Consider the following 19,211-nt stretch of genomic DNA (forward strand, 5'->3'; position numbering starts at 1 on the left):
AGGTCTTGCTATGTGGTCCAGGCTGGTTTTAAACTCACTATGTAGCCTAGGCTGGCCTCGAACTCATGGTGATCCTCCTGCCTCAGCCTACAGAGTGCTGGTATTATAGGTATGGACCATCATGTCCAGTAATAATAGTTTCTGATAAGTACTTTTCTTTTTTTCCTTTGGGCAAAAGAAGCTTCAGAATTTTCCTTAGCCCTCTCAGACTTCTGGGAAGAGTGACTAGATAAACTTTCAGGTTTTCTTGGCCTCCCCACTCCTTGCTCCCTACTTATGGACAGCCATAGAGTTTTGAGAAAGGCAGAAAATAGGGAAACAAAATGTGAGTATGTATGAGAACCCCAATACTTTTATTGTAATTTGTGTACAAAATATAGAAGTAAAGAGTAAAAAAAAAAAAGTAATAAAAAGTTAGGAGGTGAGGGGCTGAACTTAAAGATACAACAGATTTTACATACCCTGAGAAAACTAAGGCAAAGTCCAAGTAGATCAAAAGTTGCTGTTGCCACTTGGAGCTCTTGAAATCTTCTCCTACCAGAACAAAGAGCATATTTGTCTGTGTCTGGGAACAATATCAAATATATTTGCATTGTATCAACTCAAGGTGGAGGAAAATAGAATCCCTAATAATTTTAATCCATGCTTTTTATTTTTGTTGGCAAATTTGCTTTATATTTGTTTGGTATTATAAAATTGCCTTTTAAGGCCAAATCATTTTGTGTTGAGAGTCTACACTTAGGTAACATACAGAGTATCAACTGCCAAAGACAAACTCTAAAGTAAAAACATAATCCTCCTTTGACTGCATCCTACTGGTAGGCCCCTACTGAAGCACGTGATGATTGTGTATGCCTGGCTCTGTCTCTGTGATGTTTGAACTATGTCCTCCTTGATGATACAGAGGGCAAGGACTGTCCTACAGAACTTTGGATCCACAGTCTAGAGCAGTGAACCTATGGTGTATGGGCCACAGTAGGCATGCAGAGCCTCCTCTGTCAGCACTTGAGCCAACTTACTGATGGCTGAACAACACCCCAGCTGCCAAGTATCAGATAAAAGCACACATAAGGACCATGCGCATGCTCAGAAAAGAATAGCAGGGACTGGTTGTGAGTTGTTTCTTCATTTTTGTTTTGTTCTGTTTTGTTTTTTGTCCTTTTGAGACAGGGTCTTGCTATGCAGTTCAGGGTGGTCTTGAGCTCACTTTATAGCCCAGGCTGGTCTCAAAACTTGCAATGATCCTCCTGCATTAGCCTTAGCCTCTCAAGTACTGGGATTACAGGCGTGCAACACCATGCCTGGCTATGAGTTTTAATACATTCTTTTTTTTTTTTTTTGATACTAGGAATATCCTTGGCCCTACATTCATTTTTATTAATACAAGACTTTAGCTTTGTGTTTTCTTATGAAAACTTGAAATTTAATATCTAAGATTTAGCAAAGAGATATTCTAATACAGAGACTGAGATTCTTTTAATGTTGTGTTGTCCCCCTAATATATTTGAATTTGAAACATCATATTTAGTTGTTTGTGAAGAATTTATGAAAACAAAGGCATGTATTTGCTTGGACTGGCTGTGGTTTTAGCAGAAGCCTCCACAGGGTAGGAAATGCACTCAGACGCCTTTTTCAGAGTAGGAAAAGGTGGTGGTCAGTGGGACATCACCTCCTTGTGCTGGTGATCAGCAAATTCAAGAGGAATCCTAGCTGAGAATCACTGCTATAGATTGTTGATTCAGGGAATATCCAGTTCTTTAGTGTTAAATAATACAATAAGTCCCCAGCTTACAAATGAGTTCTGTTCTGGGAGAACCTTCATAAATTGGAATCAGTAAGTCTAACAAAGTAAGTCTTACATAACTGACACAAATATACAAAAAAAGAAAACCCAAATACACAAAAATACTGTAAATAAATTATTTTAACTTTTATAGTTACCTTAAAATTGTAATACAGGACAACTGTAAATAAACTATTTTTCCTTTTATAGGTACCTTAAAATGATAAGGTAGACATAAGAGCTACTTCTGTAATTTATTTGCATCAGTTCATAATGTGAGGTCCAGATCTGTGAAAGTTTGCAATTTGAATGTTCATAAGTCAGAGACTTACAGCAGTGTTAGCTATTTTTGGTGTAGGAATAGATTTGTATTGAGTGCTTCTTGTTTTTTAGTTTTGTGTTTTTATAGATTCCAAGTCTTAAACACCAAAAAAGTCTTGCAAAAAAAAGCAAAACTGAAAACAGATAGATCATTCCAACAGGCCTGAACAGAGTCACTTGGAGCACACAATGAGAAACACAATGAGAAAGCATCACATGTTCTGTGTAGTGAAAGTGTTGTGTGTCCCATATCAAGTGTCAAATGGTATTTTGACACCAACCACAAAAGTATTGCCGGACTTGGTGAAACTGAAGGGAGTTTCTTGAAGGGAAACTGAGGAAATATTATTTTAGTGTCTTGGTTTTTGCAACTATCTTTATAACACAAGTCATTTGACAGCTGCCAGCTTTCAAAGTTTACTGTGCATAGCAAAACATGGTAAGCCCCTCTCTGATGGGGACTGTATCAAAATGGCCATGTTGTCTGGAAGCAATTCCCTTTTTCATGATTTCCCAAACAAGGATAACATTATGCAGTGCATCTGTGAGATGCCCCTTAGCAGACATATTGTTAAAGATCTGAGTCCTGTGCATGGCAAGTGATGTTAGTCAGCTCCTCATCACTGACTTTCAAAACGCAGCCTGTTACTCCATGTGCTTGGATGAAAGCGCAGATATAAATAATTATGCAAGGCTAGCAGTAACTTTGCATTATGCTGTTCATGAGAAGAGAGCTGGTGAAACTGGTGTCTTCTGGAAGAACACAAGGGATAGACAGACAGAGGCTTTTTTATTACAAGACATTTAAGACCCGAAAAAGTGGTTTCAATTTACTAGTGATGGGGTTTCTTGCATGGTGGGGGAAACATCTGGTGTCATACAGTTCTTTGTTAAGCAAATCATCCAGCCATTCACTTTCATTGTACTACACCTCAAGCTCTTTAGCTCTTTGTTATGGTTTCTATTTTTTTGTTTTTGTGTTTTTGTGTTGTTTTTTTTTTTTTCTTTTTGAGACAGGATCTCACTAAGTAGTACAGGCAAAAATTTTCCTGCCCCGGTCTCCTCACTGCTGGGATTACAGGCATGGGCCACCACACCCAGCTTCAAGAAACTCTTTGTGCCAAAGAAAGCAGCAAAAGCTTAGACGATATCCTCAGAGATCTCACAAAAATGGTGAATTACATCATGGTTCATGCTCTTAATTTTTGACAGTTTCAAGCACTTCTTGATGAGGTGCAGGTATAATTAATACTTTACTTATATTCAGTAATGTCTGGTGGCTGAGCAGAGAATGAGGCCTAGAGAGCTTTTTAGTTAGCTTGGATGAAATTAGGCTGCTTCTGAATGAAAAAGAGCTGGAATATCCACAGCTCACTGATCTGGCCTGGTTTAACAACCTCATTTTTCTTTTTAACAGATTTTACACTACACTTCAATGTACTAAACAAAGAACTACAAGGTGTATGGAAAATTGCAGAAAGGATGTTTTGTGATATCAAAACATTTGAGAGAAAACTACAGGTTTTTGAAAGGGACCTGGAAACTGGGCAGATGAAATATTTTTCAAATCTAAAAATGCATTTAGAAAATTCTACATTTGCAGACAATCCTCCAAGCCATCAGGGAATTTACAAGGAATTTGCTAACACTGTAGCTGCTATAAAGGGGAATTTTAGTAACAGATTTTTATAGTTGCATAAGATGCAGACAACCCAACACATTTCTTACTTCTCCAGATATAGCCAAATTTGAAGAACTTGATCTTCCCTGCTTGCACTGGTTGCAGTTTGGAAATCTGGAAATGGATCTATTGGAATTTCAAGAAAGCTATAGCTGCAAAAATAAATTCTATGGCTTGTGTGCAACACTTGAGAAGACAGAGTGTGAAGTGATGACAAAGGACAGCACAACTGGTAGTTCTGAAAATGAAATCCTTAAAGTGTAGAATTCTCTGTCAAATAATTTTAAGTCAATGAAAGCACTTAGGATTGCTTTTCCTACTTTATTTGGATCATCTTATGCTTGTGAGCAGCTATTTTCAGCTCTGAATTATATCAAATCTGATATAAAAAAACAGACTAACAGATGACCTGAGTGCCGCATGTATTGACTAACAAAGTGTGAGCCAAAATTTGACAAATCATCAGCAGGTACATAACAGCAAAGATCACATTAATTGCACAAAAGCATGCCAAATGCAAACTTTTACCTTTCAATAAAAAGCTATTTATATAATTGAAAGCTCTGTTATTATGTGTTTCTTTTAAGATAAAAGATATTAATGTGTGAGTTTTTTTTCTAGACTAAAACCTCAGTAGTCAGGTTTAATTGCAGTGTTGGCACTTTGCAATCAGTAAGTGGGCTTGGGCTTGCAGTTTGGGCACTTGATCTCTAAAAGGTTTGCCATCACTGGTCTAGAGGTTCTCATAATAAATATTGTATTTTTTCTATGAATGAATGTATATAATCTGATACCAGATGTTGCTTTTATCATATTATTCTCCCTGTTTCAGATATACTTTTAATTTCTTGGGAATCTTTTAAGAATCATCAGGAGAGATGCATAATAACTGATCCCATGAAATACTGTGAAGTACTAGAGGAGACAAACCTATAGTGGAAAAAATAAGTGACTGCCTGTGGTCGGTGAGTAGAGCCTGACTGGAAGTGGCAGGAGGGTAGTGCTCTGTGTCCTGATCGGAGTTGAGGCTCCCAGGTGCATATATTTGTCTAAACTTAGCTAATGTACAGTTGTGATTTGATACTTTGTATTAACTTTTTAAAAAGCCTTTCACAAAGCCTTTGGATTCTTCATTTTGTGCCAGCAAAAACTCATCTTTTACTGAGAAGGACTTTTACTAGTTATTGTCCTCACAGTGATCTACTGTACCTACAAAAATTATATTTTTTAAAGTTTTTGTTTTTTTGCAATGGTGGGTACTGATCCTAGGTATAGAGTGAGCTAGGCAAGTGCTCTACCACTGAGCTACAACCTCAGCTATAAATAAATATTTTGGGCTGGGCATGGTGGTGCATGCCTGTAATCTCAGTGCTTGGGAGGCTGAGGCAGGAGGATTGCTGCAAATTCAAGGCCAGCCTGGGCTACAAAGTGAGTTCAAGGCCAGCCTGAACTGCATAGTGAAACCTTATCTCAAAACAAACAAACAAAATTTTGAATTCTCTCTTAAAATTTCAGTTAATCCTCTTCCAGATTTACTGTTATTGAATGCAACTGGTATAGCTATTTACAGCTCACACGAGGGAGTATGTGTTTCTATAATAGCTGTCCTCTTTATGTATTTATTTTTTGAGATGCAGGGGGTCTCACTATGTAACTTAGGCTGGCCTTGAACTTATGATCCTCCCATAATTAGCCTCCCAAGTAGCTGCGATTACAGCCATGTATTGCATACACATCCCAAAGGGTGTCTGTGTTAGTCAGCTTCTTATTATGGTAACAAGTATCTGAGATAAACCAATGTAAAAAAGAAAAAGTCTATTTTGGCTCACGGTTTTATAGATTCCAGTCCATGGTTAATTGGCAATCTTCCTTTTGGGCCTGTGGCAAGGCAATACATCATAGTGGGAGCGTATGACAGAGCAAACTGCTCATCTCATGGAAGCCAGGAATTAAAGAAAGAGGAAGAGGCTGCAGTTTCAATATTCCGTTGAAGGCACAGCCCCAATAATCTAACTCCTCCAAATGGGCCCTGCCTTTTTTTTTTTTTTTTTTTGGTTTTTCTCCGGTACCGGGAACCGAACTCACGACCTTGCGCTTGCCAGACAGACGCTTTGCCGCTGAGCTAAATCCCCAGCCCCTGGGCCCTGCCTTTTAAAGATTTCTACCACCACCAACACCTCCACAGGTTCAGGACCAAGCCTCGACAACACGAGCCTCTGCAGGGAGGGTATTCACATCCAAACTATAGGAGGGCCCCCGAATACTGATTATTATTGTGAGTGCTTCTGCAGGGGTGGGGGAAGGTAAGGATAAGAACCTGATTCCAAGACCTAAGATAGCCTAGGACATAACACAAACACAGTTGTCTCTATCCATGATACTCACTGGGCATAATGCCAAATAAAGCTGATACATAGATGGCTTAGCATTCATATTATATAACCACTAATGACTGCTGATTTGCCTTATTATGTCAATATTTGCTGCATGGCAATTAACTAATGGATTAGATAATTCGACAATTCTACTACTCATTATGGGGAAGGAGTATTTATGAGTATGGGTTTCTTAGCTGAACAAGAGATCAACAGAAGCCAGTCACTGTAATCCCAGCACTCTAGGAGGTTGAGGCAGGAAGATCAAAAGCCCAGCCCAGGTAACTTGGCAAGATTCTGTCTAAAAAAAAGCTGGTAGCAGGATATAAATTCAACACTCAAAAAAATCAGCAGCAACTCTGTGCATGAATAATAAGCTCACTGAGAGAAAAATTAGGGAAACAACATGTTTCACAGTAGTGTCAAGAAAAATGAAATACTGAGGAATCAATCTAACAAAGGAAGTGAAAGACATTGAAAATATAGTATTCTGAAAAACGAGATCAAAGAGGATATCAGACAGTGAAAAACAAAAAAGAAAAAGGAAATGGAAAGATATCCCCTGTTCTTAGATAAACATAACCAATATAGTGAAAAAGGCCATATTTCCAAAACTGTTATACAGATTTATTGCAATCCCAATCAAAATACCAGTAGCATACCTCATGAAACTACAGAAAACAATCCTAAACTAATATGGAACCAGATGAGACCTAGAATAGCTGAAGCAATTCTGGGCAGCAAAGGCAAGGCAGAGGCATCACAATCCATGAATGAAGTTATACTACAAAGCTACTGTGGCAGTAGCATGACAGCATGACACTGGTAAAAAAGACTATGAACAAAAGACTTTATGAATAAAACCCTATTGCACCTGAAATATTACAAAGAATCAACAACTGGGATCTCACCGAATTAAAAGCCTTCTGCACAGCAAAAGAAATTACCAACAGGGTACAGAGACAACCCACAGAATAGGAAAAAATTTTTATCAGGTGCTTCTCAGACAAAAGACTAACATCTAGTATGGCAAACTTAAAAAATCAGACCTTCAAAATTTAAAGACCCAGTCAAAAAATGGGCACCTGAAATGAATAACTATTTCTCAGATGAAGTACAACAGCAAATAAATATATAAAAAAATGCCCACCATCACTGGTCATTTGAGAAATGCAAATTAAACAACAGTGAGATTCTATCTCACACCAGAAAGAACAGCTATCATCAAGAAATCAACTAATAAATGCTATCAGGGCTGCGGGGGTAGGGGGAAAGGAATCCTTCACCACTGCTGGTGGGAGTGCAAACTGCTATGACAACTATGGAAATCAGTGTGGAAATTCCTCAAAAAAAAAAAACAAAAAAACAAAAACAAAAAACACCTAAAACTAGAGGTTCCATTTGACCTAGCTAGTCTCCTTCTTGGTATCTTCCTGAAATAAAAGCATCACACCTCAGTGATACGGGCACAGCCATGTTTATAGTGGCACAGGTTGTAATAGCTAAATCTTGGAAACAGCCCAAATGTCCATCAACTGATGAGTGGATAAAGAAGATGTGGTTGTTTTCAAAAACATAATGGAGTACTACTCTGCCATAAAGAAGGATAACCTTGAGACATTTATAGCTAAATGGATGCACCTTGAAAACATACTCATGAAATAAATCAGACACACATGGAAATACTGCATTGTTTCTCTGCTGTGAGAAAACAAAACTGTAAATAAGGATCAAAATGCATACCTATGTGTATAGTAGCATGATTTATAATAACTAAATCTTGGAAACAGCCCATATGCCCATCAACAGATAAATGGATAAAGAAAATGTGGTATTTATATACAATGGAGTACTACTCTGCCATAAAGATAAACCTGAATCATTTGTAGAAAAATGCATGCACCTTCAGACCATAATTTTAGGTGAAATAAATTGGGTACACAAGTTTAAATATCACATTGTTTCTCTTGTATGAGAAACCCGAAGGCTAACTATGGAGCGTAATGGAGGACAGATATTGGAAAATAGAAAGAACATGTTCAAATGGTAGGGTTATAAGGGGGAGGGAGGAGGCAAGGGAGGGAATAGGGATACAAAAATAAAAGAATGGAAGGAAAACAATAGAAACAAAGTTTTATAAAGGGAGAGGGAGGAACAGTTGAAGGGGAGGGAGGGAAATGGGGAAAAAAAAGAAGATATGTTACATACAGGTACAAATTCTCTGTGATGACTGTGATCAGTATGTATGGCAAATACATACTAATAGAAAGGGGCTGTGGACATAGATCAGTACAAAGGCCCTGGCCCTGAGTTCAATCCTTGCAAGGAGGGAGAAAGAGAGCGACACAGAGAGGGAGGGAGGCTTTAGAATATAGCTCTGAAAGGCTCAAACCTTCAAAATCTGGTCTTTGCCCTTTGATAAAGTTGTGAATTTTTTCCAGCTCTGAAATACAGTTTTGAGATGCAATAACCAAGTACACATAATTTCCATAATTGTACATATGTGTCATGATTTTAATACCTGTTTCATTTTACTTATTTATTTTTTGAGATAGGGTCTTGCTATGTAGTTCAGGCTGTGCTTGAACTATGTAGTTGGCCTCCAGCTCCCAGTCCTCATGCCTCAGCCTCCCAAATGCTAAGTTCATATGTGTACTCCACTGTGCCCAATTACTGAATATTTTTGTTTCTGAGACAGTCTTGCCTTATAGTTCAGGCCAGCCCTGGCCTTGAACTCACTATGTAGCTCAGGCTGGTCTTGAACTTGCAGTGATCCTCCTGCCTCAGCCTCTCGAGTGCTGGTATTACAGGCGTGTGCCACTGCACCCAGCAGAATATTTGTTTTCGATCGATATAGTTATTCATTTTGAAAGCAGACAAAAGAGGCATAAACCAAAACAGCTAGCAGCAAGCAGAAAAAGGTCTGAGGAAGAAAAGTACTTATATGTTAGATTATAGCTCTGGAGACTTTATTCACCCTCAATATATAAGTAGAGGCTTTTCAATCTTTTTGCATTGACATTAAAATAATTTTAGCTAATTATACAGTAAATCTGCAATCATTTCTGTTCCAGTGTTGACTATCCATCATCACAATAGGTTGAGTAAAAAAAACAACCAACCAAACAAACAAAACCAATAGGTTGAGTGCAGTGAACATTTCCTCAAAAAGGTAGCAAAGCAGTGTAGTAATTGATTTGTCACACAGTAGTCCTGGGTATGAGCCTAGCACTGAAATTTACTAGTTATATGACTTCAGGTAAATTAAGTCTGTTCTTTCCTCTGTACAATGGGAATAACAGTATCTACCTCATAACAGTGCTGTAGGGATTAAATAATCCATGTGAAACACTAAGCTTTTTACACAGCACACAACACAGTAAGCAAGTACAATAACGGACTTCTTAAAATGTCCATGTCCTTAATACCCAGGCCCTCTGAGTGTGTGATGTTACAAGGCAAGGGGTCATTAAAGTTGTAGATGGCATTAAATTTACTGATCAGCTGGTCTTAAAATGGGAAGGTTTTCTGGATGAGGCAGTCATCCCAATGTAATCATAAAGGTCACTGTGAGTGAAAGAGGGAGGCAGGAGAATGTCAGAGTAAGAGAGTATAGAAGATACTCGCTGGGCATGGTGACACACACTTGTAAGCCTGGCACTTGAGAGACTGAGGCCAGGAGGATTACCATGAATTCAAGGCCAGCCTGGGGTACATAGTGAGAGTCTGTCTTGGGAAAAACAACAACAACAAGAGATACTATGCTGTTGTCTTTGCAGGTTGGAAGGAGCGGTGAGCCAAGGAATGCAGGCAGCCCCTGGAGTTGGAAAAAGGCAAAAGAGTCTTCTCTGGCACCCCCACAGGGTGTACAGTCTTGCTGATGTGTTGATTTTCACCTGGAAAGACACATTTTGGAACTGTAGAAGGGTAACATAAATTTATGTTGTTTTAAACCACCAAGTTTGTGGTAATTTGGTATAGCAGTAATAGGAAAGTAATATACAACACTGACTCATTAGTATTAATGTGTATCATAATCATTTCCTTTTCAATAAAAAACTATTTTTAAATAGTACGTTAGTCAGAGATAACTTAGTGAAAATTGGTACAATGGTCAGTTGAATCAGTTTGACAAAGTAATGTGAATTGAAAGCTTCTTCTTTTTTGAGATTGGGTCTGGCTATGTTGCCCAGGCTGGCCTTAAACTCTTAGGCTCATGTGATCTTCCCACCTCAGCCTCTCAAGGCGCTGGCACTACAGGCACATGCCACTAAACCTAGCTGAGCTGATTCATTCTATTTTATCTTTAACGATTTACCAAAAAAAACCCCCAAAAAACAAAAACGAGTGTCCAAATATGACTGTCATTATTCTGGTAAATAAAAATAATGATAAAATGAACAATCAATCACATTGTTAAATAATACAACACAAAAGTGCTAGGGAAAAGTATAAAAAATAGCATGTTTTATATTTATATGAAATTCAGTCACTGTATACAGTTTGACAAATAAAAAGAATTTATTAACTGTGTTTCCCACTGGTAATAAAATTTTCACTAAAGAACTGATTTTTAAAAACACAAAAACCATGACTCATGCCAGTTAAACCTGTAAATAGTCAGAACATTAATGGACATATTAAGTATCTGAGATGTTAGAAAAATGTGTTCTTAGTTTAAAATGCTAACTCCGTATTTTAGAGAGTACCCTCACAAAATGGGCACATATCATCCAAAGCAGTTTATTCCTGGAGATGCAGCAAGAAATTTAAAACTTTAATGAAAAATCTTACCAAGTTTTGCCAGGCATAGTGGTGCATGCCTGTAATCGCAGCACTTGTGAGGCTGAGGCAGGAGAATCACTGTGTGTTCGAGGCCAACCTGAACTCCATAGAGATCCTGTCTCCAAAAAAAAAAAAAGTTTCCTTTTCCTTTGTATAGGCTTCTAATGTATATAATGACACTATAAGTCATAATCAAAATTTGGTGTGTATTCTTAAAATTTTTTCTGATGGGGGTTACATGGTAGAAAAAAAATCACTAATGATAAGCACTATGCATTGCCTCTGTCACAACTTGATTTTGCTCTAAAAACTCACACCCATGGAATTAAAACAAAAATTTTCAAAGTACTAGTAAATATAATTTTGCCAACAACCTTTCAAATATGTTAACTGCACATACAAAGTGTGTCAAATATTTCAAAGTAGCATTTAAAGATCAAATCATGAGGTAGAAATATCAAAATATTCAGTGTAAATATAAAGGTTTAGTAAAACCTTAATGTTTAATGTAGATATGTGTGTAGACAAAAGATACTCACCTACAACTCTGCATTCATCCATTTGATTTTTTTTTTCTCAGTTTTTTTCCGATACCAGGAATTAAACTCACAACCTTGCACTTGCCAGGCAGGCGCTGTGCCACTGAGCTAAATCCCCAGCCCCTGCATTCATCCATTTGAAAGACTCATTTCAATGGAAAAAATTAAAAGCCACATTTTTTAGCAGACTTTTCTAATTCTGAAATGACAAACATTTCATCTGTCAAGAAATTTTTGTGAGGGGGAAGTAGTTTTGTTTAATTTTAGATTTTGAAAGTTATTTACTAAATCATGCACTTTATACCAATGAATGTATCTTTACTAGAAAGTGGTGGAAGACACTATAACTATTATTTCTAAAATGTCTAAATGATAATAACATGTAAGTAATACCAGCTACAGAATCTGTGAGCCCAAGGCAAAATAAAAATGAGCCCCTTGTTTGAAACTTTTTTGGTGTTTTAAAATTTATTTTTGAGGCAAGGTCTTACTGTGTAGTTCAGGCTGGACTTGAATTCACTATGTAGCCCAGGCTGGCCTCAAACTCATGACAAATTTCCTGCCTCAGACTCCTGAGTGCTGGGATTACACATGTGTACCACCACACTTGGCTGGAATTTTTCAAGACAGTATCAGAGCACTAAGCCAAGTGCTCTCAATATGGGGAACCCTATATGACTGCACAGTCTCAACACTTCGAAAGCCAGCCCTAAATCTATTTAAACTGCCACTGTGGAACAGCGAGACCTTAGTTATCTTCATATCTTGAGTCTGTAATACTACATTGGCATACAGTAAGATTCAAATGTATATTGAATGAAAAACTGTTATTCTAAATCAGTGACACATGCTTAGCAACTTGTGGTCAGAATAAATCTTAGCCCAATGAAGACAGTCTGCTTATTATAATGCTTTGGTTGTTGAATGGCTCCAAGCTTCAATTTTCCACTACTTGAACAGCGAAGTTAAAAAAAAAAAAATCTGCTTGGTGTTTGTAACTTTGCGCAATAGTTGAGCCAAAAACCTGACCTAAAAAATCTGTAGGGGCTGAGAGTGAGTCACACATTGTGTCTCCCCAGGAAACCAAGGAGTGACACTTCAAAGTGCTGCTTTTCCCCAGACAACATATATTGTATTTGATTTTCCATTATTTCTTATGGAAAAAAATACATTCAGCTCTTGAACTTTTTGGTGTTTGAATGTGAATTTGGAATGAACTGAGTTCAACAACTAAGGTATCACTGTAAACAACAGATTCCTCTAGTACTGAATAATTTCCACATCATATTCTAGCTTCATGGGAGTGTGAGGCCACATATGGTGAGGTTCATTTAACAAATATTTATTGAGCAACTACTCTGTGCCAGGTACTGTATCAGGCACTGGGAATACAAGAATAAATAAGACAGTCCCTGCCCTCAAGGAGCTTACAGTCTAGCATAAGAACTTATAGCACCTTAGAATCTACTGAGAAAACTTTCTGGGTATCTAGCATATTATCTAGAATACTCCAAGTTTCCTGAAAATAAGAGTCTAAAACTTACCAGAAAGCACTGTTTAGAAATGAAGGATGCAGTGAAATTTAAGAGAAAATTCAAATATTCACTCTTCATTGTAGAAACCGTGAAATCTAAATGAGGAAGAAACTTAGGAAAGCTGAAAAACTGAACCTATTTTAAAGACTGTGGACCAGATTTAAATTTTTAAAATTATTTTATTATCTCTGGGTAACATTTTCATTTATAGTGACATTTACATACACATACATATAGGAGGTGTGTGTATGTGCAATGTGCTCCTTGGGCTTCTGATAAAACCCATATATCTCTATTATTAATTCATGTTCAACTAAAGAGAGCAGCATAAAGGTAAATCAGACACTTTTCTTTCAATAATAATTTCCATTATCACTTGAAATGGGAAAAACTCTTAGAAAAACTCACTGAGAATCATCTCTAGGATATAAATTTTAGTATAATTTTATTAGAACAATGAGACTAATCTGTGTCTTTGAAACATGTGATAATTTAAGCATGTATTTTAATGGTTATTGACAAAGTTTATGGCATCTAAAATAGTCTTAAATCTATCTGAATTTTTCTTTTTTTCCTGTACTCTTCCTCTTTTTTTTTCTTAAAAGCATAAAAGACCCCTGTGCAAATAAAGAACTTTTGTTGTTGCTTTGGTGTACTTTGGTACATTGCTATTTATTTCTTATTCTAGCAGCATCCTTCCTTACTTTGTAGTATCTTACTTAAGTAGCAACTGAAAAATCACTAGCCTAGGCTTTAACTGGGATCTTTTACTACCCAGAAGGTAAGTGGGAAATAACCACGGATGCTGTCTCACAGATTGTGCACCCAGTTTGTCTAGCTCTTACTGCAGATGCCGAACAGTTTTTTTTGTTTTTTTTTTAATCTTATGTCCCAGCTCATAAAAGATAAACACAGCACATCAGAAGAAAAGTGTTAGAGGCAGGCATGTTGACAGAACACACTATTTAGCAGATATTAAAACATGAAAAAATTAGTCATTGGAGGCAAATGATTATATATACCTCAAAGTTGAGGGAATCACTTAATAAGATATTAACTCATATTCGTTATAGCCCTTTGTATTTTATGAACTGTTGATAGAGATCAGAGCTCACTGGGTATTTGTAATAACACATTATGTATAGGACTTGTAAATTATACTGAGCATGCTAAGAAGGCAGGGAGGTATATTAACATACCTGAAAGATTTGCATCAAAAATAATTACAAGTTTTCAATTTTGGCACTTAAGAGATATGCATCAGCTTTCCAAAATTCATATATATGGTATCTTTCATGACCAACACAGGGTGTTATTGAATGGATCTTCATAGCACTCAGTGATTGCTGGTAATTAAATACAGATGATTGTCATCAGTAAGTTACTAGACTATTTCTGCTAAATGCAAGTTGAACAGATACCTATAGATGCCAGTACCTTATCTTCTGAATAATATGGGAAACACTATACTTCTAAAAGACTCAGTGTTTTCCCCATATTGCACTTTCTAGAGAATATAACCTTGAAAAATTATACAATGTGATCTTGGTTCTAAATAGGAACAGGGAACATGTTTTACCTTTTCCTTGTTTGTTTTCCTGAAATTTTTGGTATGGCCTCTTCTCCCTGATGTAACAAAGAAAAATAACGAAATATACATATCCTCTGGGCTGCTGAGCAAAAAGACCACACATATTTTTTAAAAACTACAACAGAATTGTCTTTTGCTTTAGCCACTTCTTTTCACAACTGAAAATAAGGTACTACTGTATATTTGATGTACCCAACTCAACACAGCGTTCTCATAAATATACTGTTCTGGAAAAGGCTTTTTAAATCATGAAACAACTTACTCTACACTTACCAGTAATTATACTACTTACCCATTAGATTTACCAATTATCATGAATAAAAATGACAATAAAATTTAGAGTAAAAAATCTACCCTAAGTGATGTTGGAATGTGTAATTTCTTCCAATAGTACACTATTCCTATTGCCCTTTAATTCCTTAACTAATATTCCCTAATGACTTTTTTTGGTCGTGACCTTAACTCAAGGAGGGCAACAGTTTTTTTGGGTTGAATATGCTGGTTGTTAATTTTTAATTCTCATCTGTGTGGTTGTATTTTTATGCTACTTCTCCATTTTCTTTTTTATTTCATAGGTTGTTAGAATGCTTGAGGCTTTTTTAAAGTTAGGAATGGACTGTTTGCCCTGAGTTTATGGTAATCATTCTCATGGAAACTATCGGCCTTGTAAGTGTTCTTTCACATGGTACAGAAAGTAATTAAGGCCAGTGTTGTAAAACAAAAAACAAACAAAACCTTCCAGAAGATACTAATGCAAGGAATCGAACCCAGGGCCTCGCACTGGCCAGGCAGGTGCTGTGCCACTGAGCTACATCCCTAGCATCCAGAAGATACTCAACAAGGAATTAACAGGTCAGTTTATCATCCTTTACAAACTAAAATCAGAAACAGTATAGTAACACGGTCTTTAGACTAAAACAAACAGGCGAACCAGGTTTTGGATCCCAGTGTGGCCATCCACAGCCAATTCTAATTTCAGGCCAGTCATATAATCTTCCAAACCCATCATTACCCCCAAAGTAATTTGGAGTACATTTTGCCTACATTGCAAGGTTTTCGTGAGGGTTCGTAGTAAAGAAGGTGCACTAACATACTATAGCTGTTCTATAGTGGTTTAAGAATCACAGGCTGAATTTAGAGTCGGGACCCATGTGAGTCCAGCATCTGACACGGAACACTTTCCAAAGCTGATACAACTTATGGAATCTTTTTTTTTTGCATGTCAATTTGATCATTGTACTTTTTGTTGTTGTTGTTTTTGTTTTTTTTCCAGTACCGGGAATTGAACTCACAACCTTGCTAGCCAGGCAGGTGCTGTGTCGCTGAGCTAAATCCCCAGCCCCTGTTCATTGTACTTCATAGCTTACTTTTAATGGTAACATTTTGGGATGCTCTTTATTTTAACCTTTAAAACTAACATTTTAAAAAAGTTTCTTTCTTTTTTTTTTTTTTTAAGAAACAAAGTCTTTTGGCAAGCTTATGTGTTCCCTGGGCTTTGTGGTAATTTTTTTAATCACCACAAAATTTCCAATTTTTAGGTAAGATGATGTGCATTTAAAAATTTGTCCTATCGCCAATATTGTTCCATGTGAGATCTACCTCTATGTATGTGTGTGAATGGCTGTTCAGAAGGCCCTATAAAGAAGAATCATTTTAATTCATGTATTTGGGTTGTTTAAACACTTCTATTAAATATAAAACACTTTCCTTCTTAAGACTGGAAAATTTAGCATCTACTCTCATGCGTTCCTTTTTTAATCTGTTGGCTAATTTAAGAATACTCACAATAATACAACTTAAAAGACAAAGTGTTCACAAGTCATTGATTTTAACAGCTGGCATAATATAGTAGAATTACCCTGAGCACAGAATTAGGAGACCTGAATTCATGTCCTGGCTCTGCCACTAACTTTGCAGGCTGACCTTAGGCAAATCATTTCTCTATTTTGTCAGATAACGCAAAGGGTACCATTCCAAGTTATTTTCTACCTCTAAAATTGCCTTCATTTATTTATTATTATTTAGCTAATCAAAACACCTATGGGGATTGTATTAAGCACCAGATGGATATAGATGTATTTACTGAAGTTTAAGGTTTTGTTTTTCAAACTGTGATCCAGAGACCACTTGAATAAAGATTATGTGGGACTCCTGCTAAAAATAGATTCTTATCCTCTCCTAGCCTGAATCAGAATCTCCTAAGGCAAGGCTCAGGGTTTCTACATTTTTCACAAGTTCTTCACAGATTATAATGTACCCTAAAGTTTCAGAATTATTGGCCTAATGAGTATGCGACCTAAAAGGGCAAGGTTAGCACATGGCTTCAATTATTCCAGCCTCCAGCAAATCCCTTCTAAACACAATGTCCTTCAGTGTAGTGAGGACTGGAAGACAGCTGCCTATTCATAGCAGCAGCCTTGTACTTGTCTTTACCTGATGTTTTTACTTGCTATGTTCTGTAACAAAACACAAAAAATGTATTCATATCAGCATTTAGCCTTGACATGGAAGTCACTGACCACCAGGGTTATGATAACTGTTTGAAGACAACTGCAGCTTTCCAGTCACTAATGGTAAGAGAACTGAGCTTGTGGCCCCTGGCTCAAGGAAGAAAGATTGAGCAAGATGCTATATCTTTACTCTTGATTTTCCTTCTATCCAATATTGATAACATACCATCCTGTGTGATTCAAAGAATCTGGCAGAGAAAACACAGAAAATATAAGTTACAGTGTTCTCACCATTTTTGGCCAGATATTGTACTAATCTAATAAAAAAATTCTCTTCTGTATATCAGAAATGACCAAAGTCCATCCCTTCTCCTTTCCTTTCTAGTGCTGTTGATGGGAATAAAATACCAAGTAAGAACACATTAGACATTTTAGCTTCATACAAGTAAATTATAAGAAGTTGTAATATTTTTTCTAGATTTTCACAAAATCTCTGCCACATGAAAAAAATTATGTGACTTTACCAGGAAACAGGAAGCTACTAAGTTGTAAGACTGTCTAACAGTTGTAAGAATAATGCAATTATCTGTGCTCCATATAGTAACTTTAAAAGGCCAAACATACTGATAAATGAAGATGAAATTTCTTTTTCAGCAACTTGTATGCCCACACCCAACTTCTGGATTTTATTCAATGCTAGTGTCAAGGGTTTCTTTTATCCAAATCCAACCTCCTGCCAAATGTCTACAAACTCATACTAAAATCAAAAAAAAGAGAAAGGAGAAGGAACGGAGGGAGCAAGGAGGGAAAAAAGGAGAGAACAAGGGAACTTAAGAGCTACCATGCAAAGTAACTGGAGTTCAGTGGCACAGAGCAGCAGGGGCAGAGGAATGCTGAAAAAGACGGTGCTGCGTGGAGTCTAGCTTCGAGACGCCTGTATGACACTGGTGATCAAGTCCTCAGGTCACAGGGATGTTTACGGACCCATACAAACCAGGACCTTGACTCAATCTTATCAGATCCTCTAAGAAAATACTTCACCTAAATTGAAGTAATTTATCAAGTCCAATGCCACAAGAGTTCCTTATTTGATGTAAATTGTGTCTAAAACTTTGGCTGATACAAAGAGACTCTTCCGCTAAGGCACCCTGAGGCAATCTGACAATGTGTTGGAGAGAATTTTGTCGTCAATACCACATCATTATGAGAATACAGAGAACGGATCACCCGCAGGGGACTGGCTTCTTTGGGTAAACAGTCAACAAGTTCACTGCACTGTTTGTCAAATCCCAACAAGCGAATTCCATAGCCATGTGGGGAAGAAATCATTCTCCCATCAGGACTGAAGCAAAGTTCTTTGATGTAACCCCTGCCTACATTGGCTTCTTCAATGTAATGAGTCAGTCGTAGGGAACAGCGAGGTGAGACAAGTCGCATGGGAGCTCCTTCTTGAAATTCATAGACACAAGTCCACTAGGGGGAGAGAAAGGAGACAAATTAAGGTTAGAGAGTCCCAAATAGTGCTACAGGTATCTCTTGTTTTTGAAAGGCTCACCAGATTGCCAATGCCATGTAATCGTTGCAAGAAATCAGTCAAATGAATACTATCCCCATTCTGACTAACAAAATTTGTAAACAGTGCTGGGCATGGTGGTGCATGCCTGTTATTCCAGCACTTAAGATACTGAGGCAGGAGGATCGCCATGAGTTTAAAGCCAGCCTAGGCTGCATAGTGAGTTCAAGGACAGTCTGGACATAGTAAGCCCCTATCTCAACAAACCCATAAAAAAGAAAGGATCCCTGAGGCTGCCTGTGACTTCTGTGGTAATACATTTTCTTTTTCGATGGCAATTACAATCTTGGTATTTTAAAAATTCCTAGGTAGACTCAAGCTCTAAAGTACCTCTTCCCATAGACATTTCAAAGGCTGCTTTTCACTTCCTTCAGTTGTGGTCTCCAGAGCCAGAAAGACCCTTGGAAAATTCTTCTTTTCCAGAGTGATGACAATTTTAAGGTTATTTAACCTTTATCCCTGTCATCTGTTTTATCTCTTCATTTCCTAGTTTCCTTTGGTTTGTTTTTGGTCTTTTTGAGACGTCTCACTGTGTAATTCAGGCTGGCCTTAAGCTCACTTTGTAGGCCAGGCTGGCC

General features: G+C 37.2%; 1 protein-coding gene and 1 long non-coding RNA gene across 2 annotated transcripts in view; one reads left to right on the top strand and one right to left on the bottom strand.

The window, feature by feature from the left end:
* Nucleotides 1–3,377: 3,377 nt before the first annotated feature.
* LOC102028754 lies at nt 3,378–10,065 on the top strand. Its single transcript, XR_260671.1, has 3 exons — nt 3,378–4,017; nt 4,618–4,750; nt 9,940–10,065. It is a non-coding gene; the product is annotated as an uncharacterized LOC102028754 (long non-coding RNA).
* A 6,555-nt stretch (nt 10,066–16,620) lies between these two features.
* Dcaf10 (DDB1 and CUL4 associated factor 10) overlaps nt 16,621–19,211 on the bottom strand; it is a gene marked incomplete in the record, with an annotated part of 54,305 nt that continues 51,714 nt past the window's right edge. The window contains 1 exon segment of the mRNA XM_005382862.2: nt 16,621–18,533. Coding sequence (XP_005382919.2) covers nt 18,165–18,533 — 369 coding nt within the window.

The sequence above is a fragment of the Chinchilla lanigera genome, unplaced genomic scaffold, assembly GCF_000276665.1.
Source record: "Chinchilla lanigera isolate Chin_1 unplaced genomic scaffold, ChiLan1.0 scaffold00018, whole genome shotgun sequence".
Lineage (NCBI taxonomy): Eukaryota > Metazoa > Chordata > Mammalia > Rodentia > Chinchillidae > Chinchilla > Chinchilla lanigera.